This window comes from Apteryx mantelli, chromosome 26 (genome assembly GCF_036417845.1).
Source record: "Apteryx mantelli isolate bAptMan1 chromosome 26, bAptMan1.hap1, whole genome shotgun sequence".
In the NCBI taxonomy this organism is placed as follows: domain Eukaryota; kingdom Metazoa; phylum Chordata; class Aves; order Apterygiformes; family Apterygidae; genus Apteryx; species Apteryx mantelli.
Genome location: NC_090003.1, coordinates 3,692,062 through 3,714,203, shown reverse-complemented (window position 1 = coordinate 3,714,203; position 22,142 = coordinate 3,692,062). Strand labels below are relative to the sequence as shown.

At 43.6% G+C, this 22,142-nt stretch overlaps 1 protein-coding gene across 3 annotated transcripts in view; it reads right to left on the bottom strand.

Annotated features, from left to right (window-relative positions):
* The window catches only part of MXRA8 (matrix remodeling associated 8), a 28,677-nt gene extending 7,973 nt beyond the window's left edge, over positions 1-20,704 (bottom strand). The window contains exons 1-9 of one of the 3 annotated variants that reach the window (XM_013956074.2): positions 20,486-20,704; positions 12,557-12,580; positions 11,815-12,123; positions 11,199-11,300; positions 9,660-9,866; positions 9,411-9,563; positions 2,633-2,791; positions 1,455-1,485; positions 435-511 (exon numbers count right to left, since the gene is read on the bottom strand). In XM_013956074.2, the coding sequence (XP_013811528.1) occupies positions 435-511; positions 1,455-1,485; positions 2,633-2,791; positions 9,411-9,563; positions 9,660-9,866; positions 11,199-11,300; positions 11,815-12,123; positions 12,557-12,580; positions 20,486-20,534 (1,111 nt within the window). In that variant the 5' untranslated portion in view covers positions 20,535-20,704. Of the gene's footprint in view, positions 1-434; positions 512-1,454; positions 1,486-2,632; positions 2,792-9,410; positions 9,867-11,198; positions 11,301-11,814; positions 12,124-12,556; positions 12,581-20,485 lie in introns of all 3 variants that reach the window. The other 2 variants (XM_013956072.2, XM_013956073.2) reach the window with 2 other exon arrangements.
* Between the last annotated feature and the right edge of the window lie 1,438 nt (positions 20,705-22,142).

Sequence of the window (22,142 nt, the reverse complement as noted above, 5' to 3'; positions counted from 1 at the left end):
TTTGAGTTTCTTGGACAGGATATTCTAGAGAACTGTCTTGTAGTTTCTCTTCCCTTAACAAACTGCTTAAATTGGAGGGCTCTTCTTCCCTACATGCTGTCTTGATCTCATTCCACATCACTTTGCATTCACTTGAATTTGGCTTCGAGTTGCATGTCAAAGAACTCCAAAAACTCCAGGCAAAACCAGATAAGCTGTGCCTCATTACTGATCAATCTCATCAGTCAGCCTCTAGGTTAACCCAAAACTCAGGACTGTCCTCTCCAACTGCAGTCCCCCTGCTTGCACTGACTTGTGTGTTGAGATTCTCAAAGCTACCATTTAAAATCAGGAAGCTACATCACTTCAAACTGGGCATCTAAATGCCATTAGGAAATCCTCAGTTATAACAAGTTTTGACCTGGCTTGGAGAATGGTTGCTAGCTGATGCATACCCAGCCTGATGTCTTCGCTTTTGTATTGAGTCAGGTCTGTTGTGTCAACTGTAAATTCTTTAAGATTTACATCCTTCCTGTAAAAGGAATAATGGAGAAAAATGGTATTGTTACATCCTTTAATATCTAGCTCCTTTCATACTTTTTCATAATAGCTTTTCTAGTGCTACCTTAGAGAATGTAATTTACGTTCTTTATATGCTATACATCTGGAGGATGGTTGAAAAAAAAAATAAAAGATTTCATTCTCTGTTAAGTACTGACAAATTTCATAATAATCCCTGCAGAATCCCTTCTAGTTTCTACAAGGCTTCCCTGGAGAGAGCATGACAGATAGATAACAGCACTCATACCCAGTACACATGGATACTTTTCTTGGTTTTGCCTTTAACCTATCAGACAGATTTCAGAAGGTCACACTGCTTATTAATGAATTTGGTTCTCCCCTCTCTTGCTTTTACTGTGCTTTCTATTATCACGGGGAGATCTCTGGCTAGTTGGCTTTTTTTCCATGGGCTTGCCCAGAGCCACTTTAATACATGTAATAAAACATAAGGGAACCCGGACAGAGGATGTTGGACTAGATCCAGCTTACAGTAGGGTTTACAGTGGACTTGTACATTAGTCCTTTACTATTAACTCCTAATGACATCTCACAGAAATGTGACCTGTGAATCAGTTCCTAAAGTATAACCAGAAGAAATGTAATTGCCAGATCAGACCTACAAACTATTCTCTCCTTCCATGCTTTGACAGAAACTTAGTTACTCCCTGATACTCAATCATTATGCAAGTGTATTTAATTATGCAAGCCTTGGGAACATTACACTAATAATGACTTCAGGGTAAAGCTGCAAAAGAATGCTGCCTGCATTCTGGCTGTAAAGCAATGAATAAACTCCATGAAACAGCATATGTTTTACATGGCTGTACTCTAGAACAGAATGGCAGCTGAGGCTTGGGGCCCATAAGTTCATTTTTATTAAGTATTCTAGTCATAGATCCTGTAATTATACTTACTCTCCATATTTCTTCACATTGTATTCATAACCTAGACAGGGAGAAGAAACAGAATGAGCAGTTGTATCCAGTCCACTTAACTCCCAATCCCTAGACAAGCAGTGATAACAACATCTAGTACTTTTTCACCGTTTTCTTTATCATGGTGCTTACAATGAGCACTTTCATAGTCCCCTCGCACACAAGAATTCATGTGTGTTCCACTGCCACAGAGTTCCCCCTTCCTCTACTCACCAGCCTTCTGGTGAGTAGGCTCCTTCCTACACCTCCTCCTTCCAGATCTACGAGTGACCAGGCATGAAAAACTACCACCATCACCATATTTCATTTCTTTCCACCTCCCACTTATTACTAAAATATTTAGCACATCTGTCATCTCCTCTGTGCTGATGCTGCACTTGCCCATCCCCAGCCCATTGTTTAAGCCTGAATCCATCATGTGCTTCAGGCGCCAGTTCCCATAAGCCTTCCACATGCCAGGTATCCAACTACTGGTCTTACCCCACCCAGCAAGGAGTGGTGATTGTCAGCTTTTCCACAGCAAGATCAGAGCCAGGAGTCTGCCCCCTTTGTGATTGCAAAGTAACTCCACTTAAGTCAGTGGAGCTGCTCCAGATATGGAGATAGTCCCATTTTGTGTTGGTGCTAGTCCCCTGACATGTAAATGAATGGATGAATGCAGTAATGCAAAAGAACTTAACAGAAGACAGGCATTCCCTAGTTTCCCCTAGTTTTCTTCTGGTATCCAAAGCTATTTGTGCAGAAGTCACCAAAAGATCTCAGCATCCACTTATCTCATTGTAAACAGAGAGCCTCACCCCAGTGCAGAGGGGCCAGCAATGACCTAGACCTCTTAGGCCCTAAGGGATGCACATGGGCCTTCTCCTTAGGTGAATTCCACTTGCAAAGAGCAACTATCCAGTGGTTCTAATCTTTTTCTCCCTTATACCAGAACAATTCAGTGAATCAAGGTCTGGAAATCTTTACAACATACTAACGAAGAATCTCTCTTCAGATCAACTTCTGCGAAGACTTCTCCACTTTGAAGGTTGCTGGTTTTACAGAAGAGGATCACTGCCTTAAGCACTGTGCTTTGCAGTAATTATTTGCAGGATCAGCTCTCCTGTGCTGAGGACATTCCTGTAAGTACTACAAGGCTGGTCTTTTCCAGTGCTTACCTCTCTGCCGGCGCTTGCGGGTGATGAGGACAACAATGATGAGGAGGACAATGAAGAGCAGCAGAGTCGCCACGATGTAGCCCAGCTGCTGGAAGAAGTGTATCCGGCTTTCAGGGATGATGACATTTATCACGTTGTGGCCCCTGACAACATTTGGATCTGATTGCAAAGGGAAAGAAAAACAGGCTGACAATTGTAACTGGCATCCAAAGCAAAGCAGGGTCCTTGGTGCACCCATCTGTGGAACCTAAAAGTATGCTCAGTTAAAGATTCTTCTGAACTGCATGGGATAAAGAGTAAACGGCTGCCGAATTTACAACATACAGCATCTTGGTCAGATGGAAAAGGTCTGTGCTCCACACAAGACCATTCTCCTTCTCAGGAGTATGAAGTATAACAATGACCACTTCATATTCCCTTGTCTCTGTCTGGCTATCAGCATGCTGTTCTTGTTTACAGCAGAGGGGAAGTCCAGACAGAATTCACACTAGACAGCCCCAAGTGTTTCTGCAGAGTAACACAACCCTCCTCTGGGTCCCTTACAACACGTGTACCATGTTGCTTCGGCTCCAGACAGCTAAAGTATGAAGCAGCCCCTCCCTGCCAAGGGGTATAATTTACAGAGTAGGAGGAATTTTCAATGCCAGAGAATGAATTTCCTTTTAAATAAAGTAAAAAGCAATAAAATAAATAAAATAAAAACTCACAAAGAAAAGCCAAGACTCCATTCCATTTGTGGGTGCAGCAGCATTTCAGTTCCTCAGCACAGGGAATGGTAACTCAAAACTTTTACGTGGAACATTTTTGTAGATCTCAAATAAATAGGTCAATGTTTTACACATACAAAGAGGAAGGAACTTCTCCGCTTGCAGCAGTGAGAGCACTGGACAAATCTAGCCCAGGCACAGACAGCAAACCCATAAGACATATTGTGCTGTGGTAAATTTTTCTGTTCAAAACAGAGTTGAAAGTGATATCTTCTCCCCCTAACAGGGAACATTCATAGAGCATCAGCAAGCACCAGTAAGGAGTTCTGGCCTACCATTTTCTTGGGAGTTTAATTCCTACGAATTAGCCAGAGGAAATAAGGGAAAAAGAGGGGACAAATACCTAGAGCCACAGTATGACTTAGTAGATGTGTCCTAAAGACAGGAGTGAGGAGCCTGGAATCCTGAGTTCCAGCCTCCAAATCACCCTGTTTCAAAGCAAATAATCTGAGCTCTGTTTCTCAGTTTCTACCATACATGTTTAATTATAAGCACTAGCCAAACGTTGCTCATTGTTATTCCATGGTGACTGGGGGATATTCCCTGGGCAAACTATGGACTGATATCAGCAGAAGTGAGAGCAGATTCACTTTCCTGTTTTATTTGTTAGTAAGGTTTGATGCTTGCAACAGCAGCAGTGGCCAAAACCAAGATAGTGTCAGAGCTGTGCTGGCACCTTTCTACACCCTCTCTGGCACCTCCATGACACTGTTCGAGAAAAGCCTTCTTCTCTTATCAATCCATCGCTTCATCCTGAGCCTGTCTCAAGCAAAGACTATGCCAACAATAAGCACTGATTTTGTCGTGGGAACCAAGTAGTCATGGGAGTGAGAGTCAGACAGCCAGTCTTGTTTCTTATCGAACATCCTTTTGACCCCAGTTAATTGTCTGTATTTCAGCATGGCCAGACCTCTCCAGGAGCTTTTCAGTGTTCCTCTTAAAGTGAAGTGACACCTTCAGCACTAGTTAAGCACAGAGCTAATCAGCAGAAGTAAGAATGTCACAGTTGAGCTAAGTCAACAAGTTCATTATGACTTCAACAGCTGGTTTTGCTTTTGAGGCCATTTGGGAATGTTAGAAACTGCTCACTTCCATCAGCACAGTACCACCAAAACAGCTGAGTCCAGAAACTCAATATTCCCCCCAAGAAACTCAGCACTAAGAATACTGATCTTGTCTCACCTTGCTTTCAGTAACATCAGGGCAGGTAAACAGCTCATCAAGATAATCAACTAATTCCTTAATTAAACACTTGGGCAATTCAGGGCCTCTGGGTATGAGAAAATGCTTAAGTATAAACTAGAATTAAGACAATAGGTCCAGAGCAGTTAAGACTTAGGAAACTTATCATTGTCTCTGGGTCAGCTCTGGCTCTGGAAAAAGCAGGGAGCAAGTAAGAGAGTGCCTACTCCCCAGCCACTCCAAGAAAGTCAATTGAAAGCGATCCCTATTGAAACTTGTGGAGCTGCTGACAGTGCTTGGTTCTGGTCTTTTGGGTACTTTGTTTTCAGTATTCAAAAACACCAACCCACCGACAATAAAATCAAACAAGATGATGGTGGATTGAAATAAACACTTTGAAACCAGAGATGATTCTTTGGTAATATTAACAGCAGTCCTAGAAAATCAGGAGGTTTTAGCCTGTACTCTCTCCATTTGGTAGCCCAGCCCTTCACTCCAGCAACACTCCCCTTTTTACTGACATTGCTAGATGCTGTGTGTTTGTTTGCTGGCTCTGTCACTGAAAACTGGCATGTGTTTTATAACAACAGCTAAGCTAAAAAAACACCAAACCAAAAAAACCTATCTGCAAAGCTGTAAACAGTATACATGGCAGTTCCACTTTAACAAATCCTGGCTCATGAAAGGCTTCAGCAGCTGCCATACAGTAATGGTAGCCACTGGAGCAGCAGCTGAGCCAGAAGTCAGCAGACCTAAATGTATGCTGTTCCTGAGTTTTTGCCTTCCCACAATACTTCAAAATAAGATAGGAGCTGGGTTAACCTTCAGTCAACATTGGAGAGGTCACTAAAACAACAAAAAAAGAGACAAATATTCAGTAACTTTGGGCCTCCCTGACTTACTCAGTGAAGTAATACTAAAAATACTTATATCAGTTTTTTGACAAAGCACCACCAGTGGACTTCAAAGTGCATTATCAGATGGGCAGTGGAATATATCCCATTTTATAGTTGGGGAAACTGAGGCACAGAGTAACAGTTGACTCACTATCACCCAGTAGAAAAATGGCAGAGCCAAGAATAATACCACCAAGGTAATACAGATTTTCCTCCCCATCCTTTTGTTACATCAAAATTTAATCTGAGGTTATGCTGTTTTATTCTGCAGCTGAGAACTGATTTTTTAATATGTCTCAAAATGGCATGCCCATCTGCCTCCACTTATTGCTCTCAAGTTTCCCAGAATATTCTGCACTGTTTACCAACCAGCTGAAAGAGCTGATATTGTTCTCTCTCCTGCTTGCAAAACAAACTTTCAAAACTGATTTCATACATGAAAACCCCAGACCTCACCACTGGATCTGTACAAACGGCATCAGTATGGTACACCCTGGAAGTCAAAAGGAGTGGGTGAAACAAAGAGTCTGAATTAAAAGGAAGACCACCATGGTGATCTCCATCTATTGTGCTACCAGATAGAACATCACCAAGGCATCAGCCAAACTAAGTGATCTCACTGCAGAAATGATAGAAGGAAATGCAAAACAGGGCTGTTCTCAGTAACTACATCACCAGACTAACAGCACACAACCTTTGGGCTCTGTTCTAGAAACACATAATATTACACATGACATAGCAAACATGTTTATTATCCTATAGGCATAAGTTATACACAGTGGTGTAGTAACTGGCAGGACCAGGGTGTTGCAGTTGGCACTATCCACTGCTCAGGAGTTGGGTCTAACTGTTACCAAGGGCTCGGTGACATAATGACAATGGCTTCTCTAGTCCAATTTTGCACTTCTCTGACTGAAGTGTATGTAGCTCCCTTAATATAGACCAGGATTTCTGAGAGTTACCAGATGTCAGCTGGCTGTTCTGCACCTCAGCTAGCCAAACTGCAAAATAGGAATACTTGTATCTACTCCCAACCAAGAATGGGAGGCTTTAGCAAATTAAATCTAGTAAACACCTCCAGAGTCTTGGATACAAACAGATCACTGAGGTGCCCAGCAAGAAATCAATTTCAAAGACACATGACTTGTTTTAACTACTTGAAAATTTTAACGGCAAGGAAAAAAATAGCACAGATCTGCCTTTACACTACTCTACCAAAATGCTAACGGTCAGATCCTTCTGCTGGGAAAAATGGAGAGAGCTCCCCCAAGAGAGCTCACAAATGCTAAGGATCTGGCCCTTTTTTTTTCAAGGTTGGGAAAGGATTGAGAATAGTTCAGCAATAAGCAAGAGAGAGAATGGATGTCCTTCTTCAATCACTTACTCCAAAGAAAATACAGGAAAAAAACATTAAATTAGTAGACCTACACCACATCTATACTGCTGGGACTGAGAACAGAATCGAGTCCGTGTTTATAGTTCAAAACAGGATGAAGTTTCCTGTTTGAAAATGGCTCTGAGCCTTGGAGCTATGCCTGGAACTAAGGCTGCTTGCTGAAAAAGCTCATTGCTTTGCTTTTGTTATCCCCTGATGTTTCATTTTGGTTTTATGTTATTTCCCCAGAAGAGTTCTATACAGCTTTTCAGGGAGTGGGGCAGTATCTCAGCTTTTCCCACTATACACAAATAGGACCTGTCCCAGCAGGCTGCTCATCAGCAATGGGTTTGAAGTAGGCATTCCAGATGTCTCAGCTTCTTTCACATTCCCATGGACTCAGCACATTTTTGTGTGTGATGCTCTCAGATCAGCTGAGTGTTCAGTGCCCCTTGGGGACAAAGCTTTTCTAAAGCTGTTCTGTTTGGCAATAGAAATTACTTGCTTTGCTTCAACCATGGCCTGTCAGGGCTGTGGATCCAAACTGTACTAATCAAAAGCGGTCTTCAGATCAGGCCTCAGGATGCCAAAGTCTGATCAGACACCCCGTCGATGCAAGCATGATGCAAAGCTTCTGAGAAACTTCCATTTCATGTTCTCCTCACACTGTACAGGAAAAAAGACTGATTCTTGGTCAGATCTTTCTTCCATTGCAATCACCGGAAATTTTGTCATTTATTTCAGAGGGAACAGAACTGATCTTCTTTCTCTATTGGTGACCATAAGAGACCAACGTGACCTACCTAAAGGAAGGTGCCCCCTGACCACATTGAACTTAAGAAGAATCTTTTTAGCTAGTGCTGGAACATAGCTCTGAAATGAGACCAGCAGCCATCTGACACCACACAGCAACACCAAGCAACAGTAGGGAATATGGCAAAGAGAATACAGACCACTGAAATGGAGAGAGGAAAGTAAACAGGCAGAGTTTGACCCTCTGCAGTCAGATGAGTAATAATACACTACAGGAATTTCAGTAGTGGGGCACTAATGTGGGACTAAGATAACTCTGTCTGGATTAAATTACTTGTAGGTTCTGTCCAACACCTGAGCAAGTAGATAACTAGTCAGCAACAAATCAGATAACTGCTAGGAAAGACAAAAATAGATTCCTGGATGGGCAACTCTGAAAACAAGATGTAGTTTCCATCTGCACAGTGTGATCTGAATAAGGCTCATGGGCAGCAAAATAGCCCCTGGTAGGGAGACTGATATTTGTATGTCCTGGCCTCTCTGTCAGCTCAGTCCCAGCAGCCACCTCTCCTCAGTACTGCCTGGGTTTTCTGGACACCAGTCCCAGTCTCAGTAGGGAGGTTTAGGTTTCCGTGACTTGAAAAAGCCAATTGCTAGAGCACAATAGACCTATTTAAAAATGTATGAAGCATGTCAAAATTCTGTAGAAAGCAGCCAATAAATATTAAACCACAATGAATATTTTAAAATGTTAATAAGGAACAATACCCAAAAGGCTAAAACATTATTAAACCGAGGATTTTTATTTTAGTTTTCTGCCTGAGCTGAGCATGATGGTTTGCGGTTTGGACAGACTGTCAGCTGACAACTCACTGCAGTGGAAAATGTGAAAATCAGTTTAAAAAAAAAAGAAAAAAAAGCTGAAGGGTGGAGGAAAATTCCTGGTGCTTGATTCTGCACTTTTTGGCACCTTGTGCTGCCTAGACCCCAGTGCTGCCTAGACCCCAGGCTTACAATTTCTGCACTGATGAGAATAGTGGCATGAGGTAACAGCAAAGGCAGAGCAGAATCAACTCCCACTTCCACCCTGCACCATCTCCAGTTCCGTACAAGCAATCAGAAAAGTGAGTCTGTTAGAAAAACAGTTTGTTTGCCTTAGGGCATGCCAGCATCGCAGAGCAGAGCAGGTTGCAGAGTTGCCATGCAGCAGAGCAAACAGAAGCAGGACATGATGCAGCATTCCAGGCAGGGCAATTAGACCTGACGGGTGGGACACTCCACTTCTGGTGGGGCAAAGTGTTAATGCAACTCTACAGGATCCTTACTGGTATCTCTAGATCTACAGCTCCAAGTATACCAGTGTAATGGAAACAGCCCAGAAACAACCAAGCCCATATACTAGGGCCATACACTAGTAGTGAGGGAGGCAAGGTCTCATCTACTCCTCTAATCCTACGGACAAGAATAGCCCCTGGCTCAAACATGGGAAACCTTCATAGAGGAAACCTCAGTGCTGCTCTAAATGACACCTTCAGTTCAGTGGTCTCTACGGGACTTCTGCAGGGCACAGGTCTGCCATGATCCTCTTGCTGGCCCTAAGTGATCCCTGCAGACCACTGCGGAGGGACTGAAAAGGCAAGGCTATTTTGGCACTTGGGGCAAAGGACTCCTGAGGTGGAGATGGGGAGTCATAGGTCATGTTCCTGCCCCACGATTTACCTGAGCTCTTGTACTACAGCTCAAAGGTGCAACCATAGATACTCATCTTTTCCTCAGGCAGGAGAACCACTTCACAGGCCACTTACCTATGCCTGCGGCAGTGTTGTGAGTGGTGAGGTTCACCACCTTCTCCCTCACTGGTTCTGTCACAAAGACTTGGTAGATCCTGCGCTCATGCAGGCCACAGTAGTGATGGTGCAGGTGGCAGGAGTAGGTGCCTTCATCTGCACTCTCCAGCTCTGAAATCCACAGGGAGAAGTCACCCACAGCAAAGGCTGTGTCAGTGATGTTCATCTTCTGACGAATGAAGAGGGGTCCATAAGAGCGGCGCTCACCAGAGGCATACAGATCAATGAGGCGGTCAGCTCGGTCATGAGGAACCCCTGGGGGCTGTCTGTCCCAGTGGACCACTTGCTGCTCCTCTTCACTGTGCCTTTCAGTCCAGATGTGGTTCCGGTTCACACAGGGGAGCATTACAGTGCTGCCTTCCAGGGCGACAATCACAGCCTTCTCCCCATCCCAGTACTGCTTTGCTTCCTTGGCTGTGGAGATGACACAAATGGTACACTTTGGTACATGCATCCTTACACGCTTGTCTTATGCTTAAGGACACCGAGACACACCTAAGGTTGCTCCCAAACCCTGCACTCCTATAACACATCCCCTCCAAATATCTTCAGGAGCCACAGGGGCAACATGCTTTGTTCACACTCAGTTCAGCAGTTAGTATAGAAAGAAACACACACAGATCTTCCACATCCTAGGTCAGTGCATTAAACAAGACCATCTTCCCTTCCTTATAACTGAGAGTTCATGTCTACCTTCAGAAAGCAGGAAATGTGTTTTCTCTCCAGACTAAGAATGGAATGAGAATAACAGATTTCGTCTTCAGTCTGCTGCGTCCCAGTTCTCCAAACAGCTTATGCAGGCTCCATACAGGAAATGCTTTTCTGCCCACAAATGCTCTAATTGCTAAAGCAGTTCAGGAGCACTGTTCTGCATTTTGTTCTTGCAGAGGATTAATAAAAGAACCAAAACACAAATGAGCAGATTGAGGCTCACAGGCCAGGCTGGGTGTTTTTATTGCAGCGAAGCTGTCAGAACAGCAGCAGAAGAAATAAACTTCTGGTCTGTTTCATCACTTTCTTAGACAACTCAGCCCTTCATCAGCTTCCCAGCAAAATCAGTCCCAGTAGCCTCACCTGTGCATTATATGAAGGTTGATCTAAATGAGATGGCAGTGATGTCTCTGCAGTGTAGGTGGCACACACTATGGTTGCCAACAGCCCTTAAAAGCTTGCTACTAGAGCTGGAGCCAAGGTGTGGTCACTTGAGGATGTTTTCTTTACTACAGAGGCCTCCCAGGGCTAAGTTCACTGACCCATGTACAAGGCAGATCTCTGTGGCTAACTCCACTGACGACGGATGTTGCGAGGGATGTTTTACTGCTGAAGCAATAACAGGACAGTTAGCTAACTAGGCTGCCTAGTGTAAACATTTAAATTAATGGGCTCTTTGCATTGTTTGGGACAGGCCAAGAAAGAAGAAGAGAGGTTCATAAATACATATGTCAAATAAAACCTCTGAAATTCAGTGAGTCTAATAGCAAACAGCTGCACAGTGAGCACCACTGTCTCCTGACATATCACAAGACTCTTGCAGCACCTGTGCCCTGAACCTGCAACTGAGAAGGCCTGAGCAGAACCCTGCATCCACACTGCTCCTCCTGGACACTAGCAGGACAGCATGCAAGGCCTGCCCAAATCAGCAGTCAAGTCTCCTTGTGAATTCAACACAGTCTGATGGCCACTGGACTCCAATTGCCAGACCAGGTCCCCTGCAGAAAGGGGCACCAAGCTGCCTGCCACACCTACCTTTTTTGGTGATATCTAGTCGGATTTTCACAGTTTCATATAAGTGGCAGTAGTGATGGTGAAGATTACAGGAATATGTGCCTTCATCACTCTCTGCAACATCTAGTACAACAGGGAAGAGAGGGGAAGTCGAATGTTTCATGCTTAGGCAATGATTACATTTGTCATTTATGCTGAAGCCCAAATGCTTGTATGGATACAAAAGGGCAGAAAAGAATCTGATCTAATACAATAATTTGTTCAGTTTACTTGCTCTTGCTTGGTACATGTTTATATTAACAGAAGGAAGGAGAAAGCTGATTTAAGTTTAGCTAAGAGCAGGTAAAAGGCAGAATAGTAATCTTGAGTTCACAGTTCAGGCACAGACAGTCAAAGGTCCATGAGAAGCCCGAGTGACTTTCAGGCAATGAATTGTTATCAGTTTCTTTTTCAAAACATGATTATTCCAAATGGGAATAAAACACTGTTGCCAGTGCCGCAGAGAACCTCATTAGACTGATTTTTTGAAGAAAAATGCTCTGTAAAATAGCCACTTGCACTGGAAGACACAAAGTTAATTTAGTCATGAAGCTTCCTCTCTACAGAAAGCAAGACAAGAAAGGATGCTGTTTAATACCTTTGATAACCAGTGAGAAGTTGCCATCTGTAAATGCATTCTGGGGCATAAATATCCTCCCCTGGTTGTAGGAGCTATAGACACGCTGGTCTCCAGCTGAGTACATGTCACACAGCCTCTCCACCTTGTTATCGCCATAATAGTTGCTGTATACATCCCAGTGGACTACACGTTGGCGGTCATTCAGACGATCCTGAGTCCACACCATGCGGTAACTCTTGCAGGGCAAGACAGCCTGTGACCCCAGTGTAGCACTGATATTTAATATTGACACTACAACGCTGTCTGGGTTTGAGGCATCAGCTGGGACTGAGAGCCAGGAACAAGAAAAGAAAAACAGAGTTATCAGATTAATGGCATGTGAAGAAGGCACTAGAGCAGGACTCAGTCTTGTTCTAGAATCCCTGTACATCTTTCACCCAAAAGAAAGTAACTTTCAGGACCAATACAGATCTCTGTCATGGAGAAGTACAGTAAAAAGTCAATAAAAACACTCATTTCATGCAGTGAAAGCAATGTCTCTGACATCTGTTATCAAGATCCTAAATTTGACCTGTCCTACCTAACCTTCCTAATCATAACCCCCGTCATATCAAAGTTTAGAGACACTTGTTCATGGTGCACTTGGTCCCTGCCTATTAAAGTCAGCCATGAAACTCCCATTGCATGTTATGGAAGCAGGGTCCCTCTCATCTCTTCTCATAATCACAAAAAACAGGCAGATTACAAAGATGTCACTCACCTGAATACAAGTTAACAACAGAACCTGTCAAAGGAGATAAAAAGAACATTACAACAAAAGTAAGAAAAAATATAAATATAGCCATCAGCCATTTCCTCTGTTTTTATTGCATCTATTCCTCCCTTCACTGTTAATATTCTTATTTAACAAACATATTGTGGTAAAGCCCAGAGGCTCAGACCTTGGCTGCCTCATGTTGCAGAAGACACTGTACATCTACAGCAAAGGACAGTGCCTCACCCAACAAACTCACGGTTAAGAGCACTGTGGGAAATGTTTAGCCTGCAACTGAATTTCATACTACCCACATTTTTATTCCATATCATCTAAAGCCACAGGATTTTTTCCACCATGCTATTCAAAAATAACACCAAAAGGTACGTGCCAATGTATCACCCACCAGAACTGTATGAAAGGCCTGTTTTGCCCCAGAGGAAACTATTTAACACAAGTTGTGAAGATGAAAACAAGAACCCAAGGAGGCAGGAGTGGGCAAGGAGAAGGGAGGCACAGGCATCATAGCATCTGCTTGGTCCTGCATAAATAACACGGCACCAGTGGAAACAGTAGGGCAGGAACAGTTCAGCTTGCTCTTATCAAACCACATCACTGAGATATACATTCCCATTTCACTTATCCTAGACTGGACCTTATTCAGACTAAGAAAATATGGAAAAAATTATTCACTAGCTTTTGTTGAAGCACTTGCTGTGCAGTTGTCCCAAGGCTGTCACGGCAATGCTTACCATGCCTTTCCATTCACATACCCTTTGCCAGTGGTAGATCTGTATTGAGACAGCAACTCCATCTCTAGCTCAGAGTTGTAATTAGCTCTGAGAACACACTTTCTGGGCTCATCTCCTGCGCTTACACCATTGAGAGGTGAGACACCAGAAAGAAGGTCTTGTCTCTGATGGTCTTCCTCCCTCTCAAATGGGGAGAGGGACTGTTCCCCACCAGCAAAAGCAGCGAGAAGAATGCTAACTTTGCATGTTGCTGCTGACATTTCACTTAACTCATCACACAGACTTGCTCTGTTCCAGGATAGATAGAACAGCATTTCGCACTCCAACAGGAAACTGTAAGATAGGATGGAACAAGGAGATAGACCCAAATGCTCTTGCCAAGACCAAATATTCATATTCCAGTTCTTGTCTGGCTGTTGCCTTCATTCCAGCAATTTCTAGCCAGCACACCATAACTAATATGAGCTTTACTTATTGTTGGTGTATAGTCAGCAAGGATGTAGCTCTCCCTATATTTCCTTTTGGGAGAGGAGTCCCTGGTTTTGAACAGGACACACACATTTGCCTGGGAGTGGGAGCCTTCTAACATGAAAAAGATGTGATCTGCCCTTCTACAAAGCCCAGTCAATTGGAAGGAGGGACAAGAAACAACAGTAACCCCGGACTCGGTTCAGCTCATCTTTCATTACCATCCCAGTGGCAACATAGCTTGCCCACAGAATGGAACAGCAGGAGGACACTGGGTGCCTTAAAGAACTAGCTAGATGTCACCAGTTAAAACCTTGCTCATTTTGTGCTGTTTAACCTTTGTGAAATTAATGTGATAGTCCCATTCCTATCTCTTCCTTAGCAGACACCCACATCTCAGTCAACTCTCTCTGCCAAGACAAAGGCCTTAACGGATCTGGAGACTGAGCATTTCTCTCATTCCCCGGTGGTCAGAGCTGAGGGGTGGAGGGGAGAGGATCCACACCGCTGATCCACTAGATCAAGGACTAAAAGCTGACTTTCACCTCAGAGACTCCAAATAAAACTCCTATACAATTGATGTTGGGATTCATGTATTTAAGGGAGTTCTACAGCTCTGCAGGATGCTGAGCCTACCTGTCAAATCAGGAATGATGCGACTTGGCTGATTCACTTCAAACTTGTGACATACACTGTTGTCAGCACTCTACTGAGCAAATACCTGCTTGCTTTGGGAGCATGCCCTGCAGAGCATCTTCCCCTCACATTTATTGTCTGCACAGCTGACATTGTAATGCTCTGGAAGCATCTGCAACTCTCTCCAACCCACCTGACTCAGATCTACGCAGGAAGAACTTTGCAAGAAATTAACTAACGCCTTTGTTTTTGCATTTCAGTGGCCCAGTCCCTCCTGCCTTTTGTGTAGGATGGGTCTGGGAGGTCTTCTGGCATCATGCACTGAAAGCCCAATTCAGAGACCCAACACAATGACATCATTCATCTCCCTAACCAGTAAAGCCCAAATGGGTTCCAGCAAGATAATTAGATGTTTTGTCCTGCTAATGTCATAGGCACAATGCCCTCCCAACAAAGAGTGTATTTTCTCCAGCCCTGGAATTTATTCATTTCAAAAGGGAATAAATTAACTCCAGACTGGGGCTACTTTAACCACACCCTCAGAGCATGGGCTGAGAATAAACTCTCCTTCCTTTCCTTTTCCTATCACAAAACACTAGGCAGTGAAACCAGAGAATAAAAACGAGCAGTACTGTCTGTTGAACTGCCCTGTTTAAAGACATTCCAAATGTAAGTCATTTTTTTCTATATTTCCAATCTCAGCAGCACAAAAAGAAAAAACTCCTGGGACAAAGCCTGTACTGCTCTGGATATAAGAAAGAGACATCATACTCAGACATTACATTCCCATAACTTCATGGTGTTTCTTAATAATCTGCAAAAAAACCTGATGGTAGAATATGATAAACTGCCAGCCTTTGTCTCTGGGAGCCAGGGCTTAGATTTAGTTTAGGACAACAAAGGAATTATACAGAGCTGTTTTACAGTACCTTCCCTTCAAGGTATCCAAAGTGTTTTACAGACTTCAGCAAAGTAAGTCTCACAATTGCTTTGTGACGGGACAGCCAGCCCTCAGTATAATAGCATCAGCTTGTAACAGTGTGACACAGCAATGCTTGTGTGTCTGATCTGGTGTTGTTTGTACTGTGGCAAGGGAATGTGGTATCACAACATGAATAGTGATTTGCATGCTAGAGAGTGGTGCCTGTGAGTTGGCTGGCTGTACAGCCAGTGCTTCCAGAGCTTTGCTTTACTGCAGATTGATTTGGTGCTACAGAAACATCCTTTCTTGGCTGAGCAACAGGAATGCATTTACTTTTCTCCTTTTCTCTTGCAAGTTGATGTAGAAAATATGGACGCCAAACACAGCATCATAAATCTAACAACTGACAAAGGTATCCACCTAAGCCTTCCAATACACTCTCCTCAGCAGCCTGCCCCAGCCCTTAACTAACAATAGCACTGATCCCCAGTTTAGGATTTTTGGGCTGGGCCTACTGGCATGGTAACAACCACCCAGGTCCTAGCTCTTTATCCTACCAAAAGGGGCCCTTTGCCAAGCTAGGCTGCTGGAGCCCTGTCAGCCAGCCACATGCATTTCTCCAGCACTCCTCCAAACACAACTCTCTGTAAAACAAGGCAGCAGTGAAGCTGTCTGTAATGTACCAGCTTTAGGTGAGAAAAGCTGTCTGTGGGTTGTGACAGCTTTTCTTTCATTTGGCTATTAAAGCTTTTGCTAGCAGCTCCATAAGAAGCAGAGCAGCAGTCCTGTTTCTTGCCTACTTGACAATTACATTCCAGAACTCCTGGGTCCTTCTAGCTCTGCTCTTCACACCCATGGGATTTTGCAAGTTACAGTGACATCATGCACTAGAACAAAACCCATCCAAAGTGCAGGCCTAATTAAGTAGTACGCCTGAGCTCAGCACAGAGATGAGACGTGGGGTTTTCACAACATATCTGTGCGCTCGCTCGCTCTCTATCTCTCTCTCTCACACACACACACACACACACACACACAGATTCTGGACAGAAGCTTTGGGCCTAAAGTCTGCCCTGGAGTATTTATAATCTCAAAATGGTAGGTGGGAATATCAAAAAACCAATGAAACAGCAGTCAATAGCCAAAGTTTTAGAGGGGAAAGAAGGGGAAAGGCATACTGCAGTGTTTACAAGAGACATGGGAAATCCACAAGGCAAAGAAGGAAGAACTGATTGTGCTGATTCCCCAGCTGTGTTGGAAACCTGCACACATACACCACGCCATGGATGAGACTCAAACTTATTTGAGATGGCTGTAAATGAGATCACTTAGATAGCTAAGGAATATGGAATGTCTCTGGTCCCTTGTACGCCTGGAGGAAATGCTAGTTAAATCAACTGACTTTCAATAACCTGGACATAGAACAGTAGTTAAATATGGAATGAGCCCTTTTCTCTTTTCAGAGTCTCCTGTCTCTACTATATGACCTTGCTGTGCTATGCGAGTCCCCACCTGCATCCAGCAAATGAGACAAGTCCTCCAGTCATACCTTCTGAAGTTATTATTTGTATAACACAGTAGATACTAAACAAAGGCAGGGATAAATCCATGACCCTGTAAAGTATACAGCTTATGAACTACAGGAGTTGGGTCAACTGGAAAAAGCTATTTTGGTGAGTCACACTTCCCAACCTGCAACTGTAAGCTTAAGGAGTATTTATGCCTCTACTGAAAGATTGGAGTCTTTTGTAATCACAGGACTCCATGATCTGGAGCTTCAAAACCACCAAACACCTTGATAGTTGACAACACAGAACTCACTCTAGCTTTCATTTTAAGATTTCAAATCCCATGTGGAGGATAATCACTTTGACCTATCTCTGTGTAATGCACGCACTTATAAAACAGCAGAAAGAGGTCTATATACTGTCCCCTGACATGTTCTGTACAATTCAGCATGCCTCTCAGCAGGATCCTGGAAGTACTGTACTGGTCCCACAATATAGAAAGAGAAAAGCGGCCTGCAACAGTTTCCTAATCCCTAATAAAATACACAGCCAGGTCTTATTTCTTGAATCTCATCCACTTTTCAAATAAATAATTAGGCCAAGAAAGCAGCAGGCAAAGTAGAAGTAAAAGCCTCAGGTTCTGAAAAACATCTCACATCCTCATAACTCTCTAGGCAGTGTCCTTGGAGCGGTTCAAATGGAAAACTGCCCCTCAAGCCTTGCCTGAACAATACTGTCGCTTATCTCCTCAGAGGAAACAGCTGCTGACAGAGGGACTGCTTCACAGCTAGAAGTGTGCATTACTCAAATAACTAAGCTCCTGTCTGATGCTGGAGAATGAAAGGCTGTACCAGAACAAAAGAAGAAACTCTGCAAACATCATAACTGGCAGCCTGACTGCCAAGTGGAGCATATGCTCCACAGGACATGATACCACAAGCTTTAATTGCAGTGCTTCTGCTGAACTCAGGAGGAACTTTACCATGGATTTTAGCAGACCTGGAATAAGCTGCCTGGAACAGTGCCTTACAAGACAAAAAGCATCACTGAAGTCCAGATTGTAGTGGTGGGCAGGAAAGAAAACAAACCAAAAAATCCCTGGAGAAATGAATGTCACATCCCACCAGGCATGTGGGTTGAAAGGACAATCTCTGAGGTTGACACTGATTGCCTGAGTAAGCTCAGCTCATAGGCCCCCTGCACACCTTCTCTAGTGCTTCTTGGTCTATCTCAGTCTCCTTTTTTTTTTTTTAAAAGGGAAGCAACATCACCTTTACGTTAGGGGTACTGAGCGATGGTCTAGTCCTGGAGAAGGGACTTGTTATTCAGGAAATGTCTAAGTGTCAGACTCCTCATTTTCCTGAGTACAACCCCTATGCAGGGGATTTAATGGCCCCTGTAGAGCCATTATACAATTAGCACAAAAACAGAAGCTTCTGCTACTGAGCTATCTCCAATTATTTTTGAAGAACATCAGTGGCTCCATCCTGGTTCCTTGGGGAGGTGACACAGTATCTAAGGGGCCATAATGGCTCACGACACAGTAATGTGAAGGCAACAGCAACACAAATGAGCTCAGCTCTGTTCTGGACGCAGTTTCTCTAGACCTGCTGACCAGTGACCAGGAATAATGTCTGGGCTCGTCTCGAACAGCCAGGGGAGGGAGAGAGCATGCAATGCAGTTCATGCTTAAACATCCTCCATTCACCATCTGCCCCTGCTGGTCCAGGACTGCAAGACTAAGATTTTCAGTAAAATAAGGTTCCTTCTAAAAAGCCAACTGATGGTCAAGACAGGCCTTGAACTGGGATTTTTTCTAAGTTTTTATATTTCTTTATTCCTGAAATCTTGCTGGGCCAAGTTTCTCAGCAGCAGGGTTTTCTGCTTTCAAAAAGAATGTCAGGACTGGAGAGCCCTTAACCACCCATCTGATCCCAACAATTCCAACACCTCACTGCAAGTAGGAACATGTCCGTGAGTTGGCAAGAAGCAAGAACGTGCTGCCTCAGCACAAAGGAAAAAGCCTTCTATCTGTACAAGAAACCAAACGCCATCTTGGCTGCTGCACGAGGATCCCTCATAGACTCGCCCTAAGTTTCTCACAGACAGCTCAGACATTAGCTCGGCTTCGTAAACACTTCTCTGCCTTATGTACTTTATGTTGGCCTCAGGCCCATGGAATAGTTTGCACTGCCATTCCAAACACAGTGCTGTTTCTCCCTGCAAGAGATTAACACTTGAGGGTGGGGTTCTTCTTCAGAGGGGATCATCTCAGCAAATATGAAAGGGCCTGGATTTCCCAACCCAATTTGGGTGGGCATGGCAGGGTTCAAACATCATGGCTGCCTGGCATCTGGACAGGCATCTCTCCAAAATACGCCCCAAAAAGTCTGCCAGAGATCCTCCATCCTTAGGTGGAATGTTGTTGCCTCTACACAGCTCTCCCACTGCTCTATAGCAACCCAACCTGTTGTTCCTGCCCCAGGCACTCCCTAAGCTCTGCCAGCATGCCTAAACCACACTGGGAAGCAGCTGGACTGGTTGGTACTTCTGAACTACAATCTGTGGCCCCTCATCCTTCTCCAAGCATAACCCCACAACACACACTAGTTTTCTGAGCTACTTTAAGCCTTCTATCCCTATGACTGATCCCATATGTTGCCCCTTCCTGAACCTTGCCTTGAGGCACTGCAAAACTGGGGATGATTTGGTGAGATGAGAAACTAGATTCATTAGGGACCAGACTGAGAAGCGCTCAGTTTACTCCATCTATGTACTGAGGGACAGCTGAGTGACTCAGATGGCTAGCCGCAGCCTCTCATTAACAGGGCTGTAAAGAGCAGGGGGGTCACTGGTCCCAAAAAATTTTCACTCCTCACTTCCTACTCTTAGCACCCTGAATGAAAGTTTTTCCATACAGTTCTTAGAACTGTAATCAGTCCTTGGATCATAGGTGCCTTCCTTAGAGCCCAGTCTTGCAAGTGCCGGTTTGCTGTAGTTTAACAATTTATCCTCAAGTCTTCTCCCTTCATTCAAGCCTTACTGGGGTTTTTCTATTCAGCTTAGGGTCAGGCTCTCAGGACACTGGATCTGCTTTTAGCCCTTACAGAAAAGGCTGTGATAAAGAAAAGGACAAATGAGCCATTCTGCTACTGTAAACCCATCCCTTTCCTGCACCTTACCTTCAAAAGAATTACTATCTGTCTTTACCCTGACAGTACAAAAACCTTTAATTTTCCTCCACCCTGAATACTCACACTTATCAATTGTCTGTTTCTGCATCCTCAAAAGCGTAAAGCAATCTTGGATCACATAAATCTAACACTATCAAAGCTTTACAGCACTCCCATTCAATTCCCATTATTGCTTTTGAATCTGCTGAGCAAGGTAAGTGACAGACAATAAAAAAAACGTGCAAACATGCTGAATGGAGTCCCCAAATGTTCCTCTGTTCTTTCTCCTTCCCCTTCCAAAAGCCATGAGAAACCCAAGATCTCCTCTACCCACAGACCAAAACCCAGCTAGCTTAGAAAGCTGAACAAAATGTTACAAGATGACAGTTCAAAATCTCCCATATAACCTCCATCCCCCTGTCCTTTGCAGGTGAAATAAAGACAAATAACATGATGAAGATCAGCTAGGAGCTTACTTTGCTGAAGCAAAAGCTGCCACAGGAGGAGTTTTGCTAGTTGCTCCATTTCTTCAGCTTCTCTGTGTTTCCGTCTCTCTTGAAAAACAAGTCAAAGACTTTTTTTTTCCCTCTTTTTTTTGGTAACTTGAAAACACTATGATCTCATCAATTTACAGCCAGAAAGCTGTGGACAGCAGCTCATATTCTGCAGAATTACTCCACCTACAACTTCCAATTCCCCACCTCCACTCCCTGTTTCCCCCCACACTCACACTCCACCTCCTTCCTTTCCCTAATGCTTTCTGCACAATTACTCCAAACACACACTCTTCCCGGTCCCCTCCCCCTGGGAACTTCTGCTCTGCCCCTGACTTTGATGTAAAAGTTTTATTGGGTAAAGTTAGTCCCACTCAGCTCTGGGCTCTAGAAACAATCTTTCCCCTCCTCTGGGGATGGAACTAATTTTGCTTGTGCTTTACTTGAAACAGCTGTTCCTTCCTTTGTTTGAATCTCATCCAGCTGTCTGCTCGAAACTGGATTTATTCTTTTGCCTTCAGTGTTTTTTTGATCTTTGTCTCCTCGTATGGTTTTACTTTAAGCTCAAGTCTCAAAAGAACTTAGAAAACAATGTTTACTCTCTGGACTGTGATTTGTAAGCAAAAGCTTAATAGCAACTATCCCAGCAAAAGAATAATAATGACAAAGAGCTGAATATGTGTGAGCTTAGGGCAGTGTAGGCAAAAGAGACTAGAATATAACTTAAAGCCCCAGAACACTGCAATGTTGGGTGCAGGTTTCCATATCCAAGAGGCCTGAATACAGAAAGCTGAGTCAAGTTTAGAACTTCTGTTTTCAACCGTTCATATAAGAACTGAACTACGCTAGGAGCCTTACTCTGCAGAATACTGTTTCATTGAGGTCAATAGATACCCCAAGCCACTGGAGGGAGCTAGCACAGGAAACAGAAAATTGGAACTCATCATGGCCAATTCTGGTAACTCTCCCTAGAGGCAAACAAAAGGAAAAGAGTCAAAAGTAATAGTAAGGCCTATATCTGAAACCCATAAGATCTTCAAAGTGAGCTGAGACTTCTGTATATCTCTACTGTATGTCTGACCATGTTCTTCACTCTTGACGTACATTCAACATACCCAATAGAGCTTCTGCTACCAACCCAAAAGCGAAAAGAAGAATGCATCCTTGTATAGGAGGGAGACACTACACTGTAAGTGTTAAGTCATTTATCTTCCATACCAGTATGAGTTCTTAAACAAGTAATTAATTTCCAGTGGAAAAACGCATTTTAATTTCAAAATTAAACAAAAGACAAAAAATGGTAATTTCAAGATGGTAAAAGACACCAAGTTAGGGTATTCAACATGCTGCTCCATAGAGTGTTCTGGAATACGGGAATGAAAGGCTTAAATGTTGCCTTAGACTAAGAATATGGCTCCATTTGCGTCTGACCTTGTACAGGCCTAAACAACCTAGCCCATGTAGATGACCGAGTTAGCCAGAGAGAGTCTTTTATTCCAAGACTTGCAGGAAAATTACACAAGTATAAACTGAGGAAATAGCACAGATGTTGCTCATATATGTTAAAAAAAACACAATAAAGCTTTCTGTTTGCTTGAGTTCTCTTGTTAGATTGCTATTGCTTACGGCTGTTTAGCAG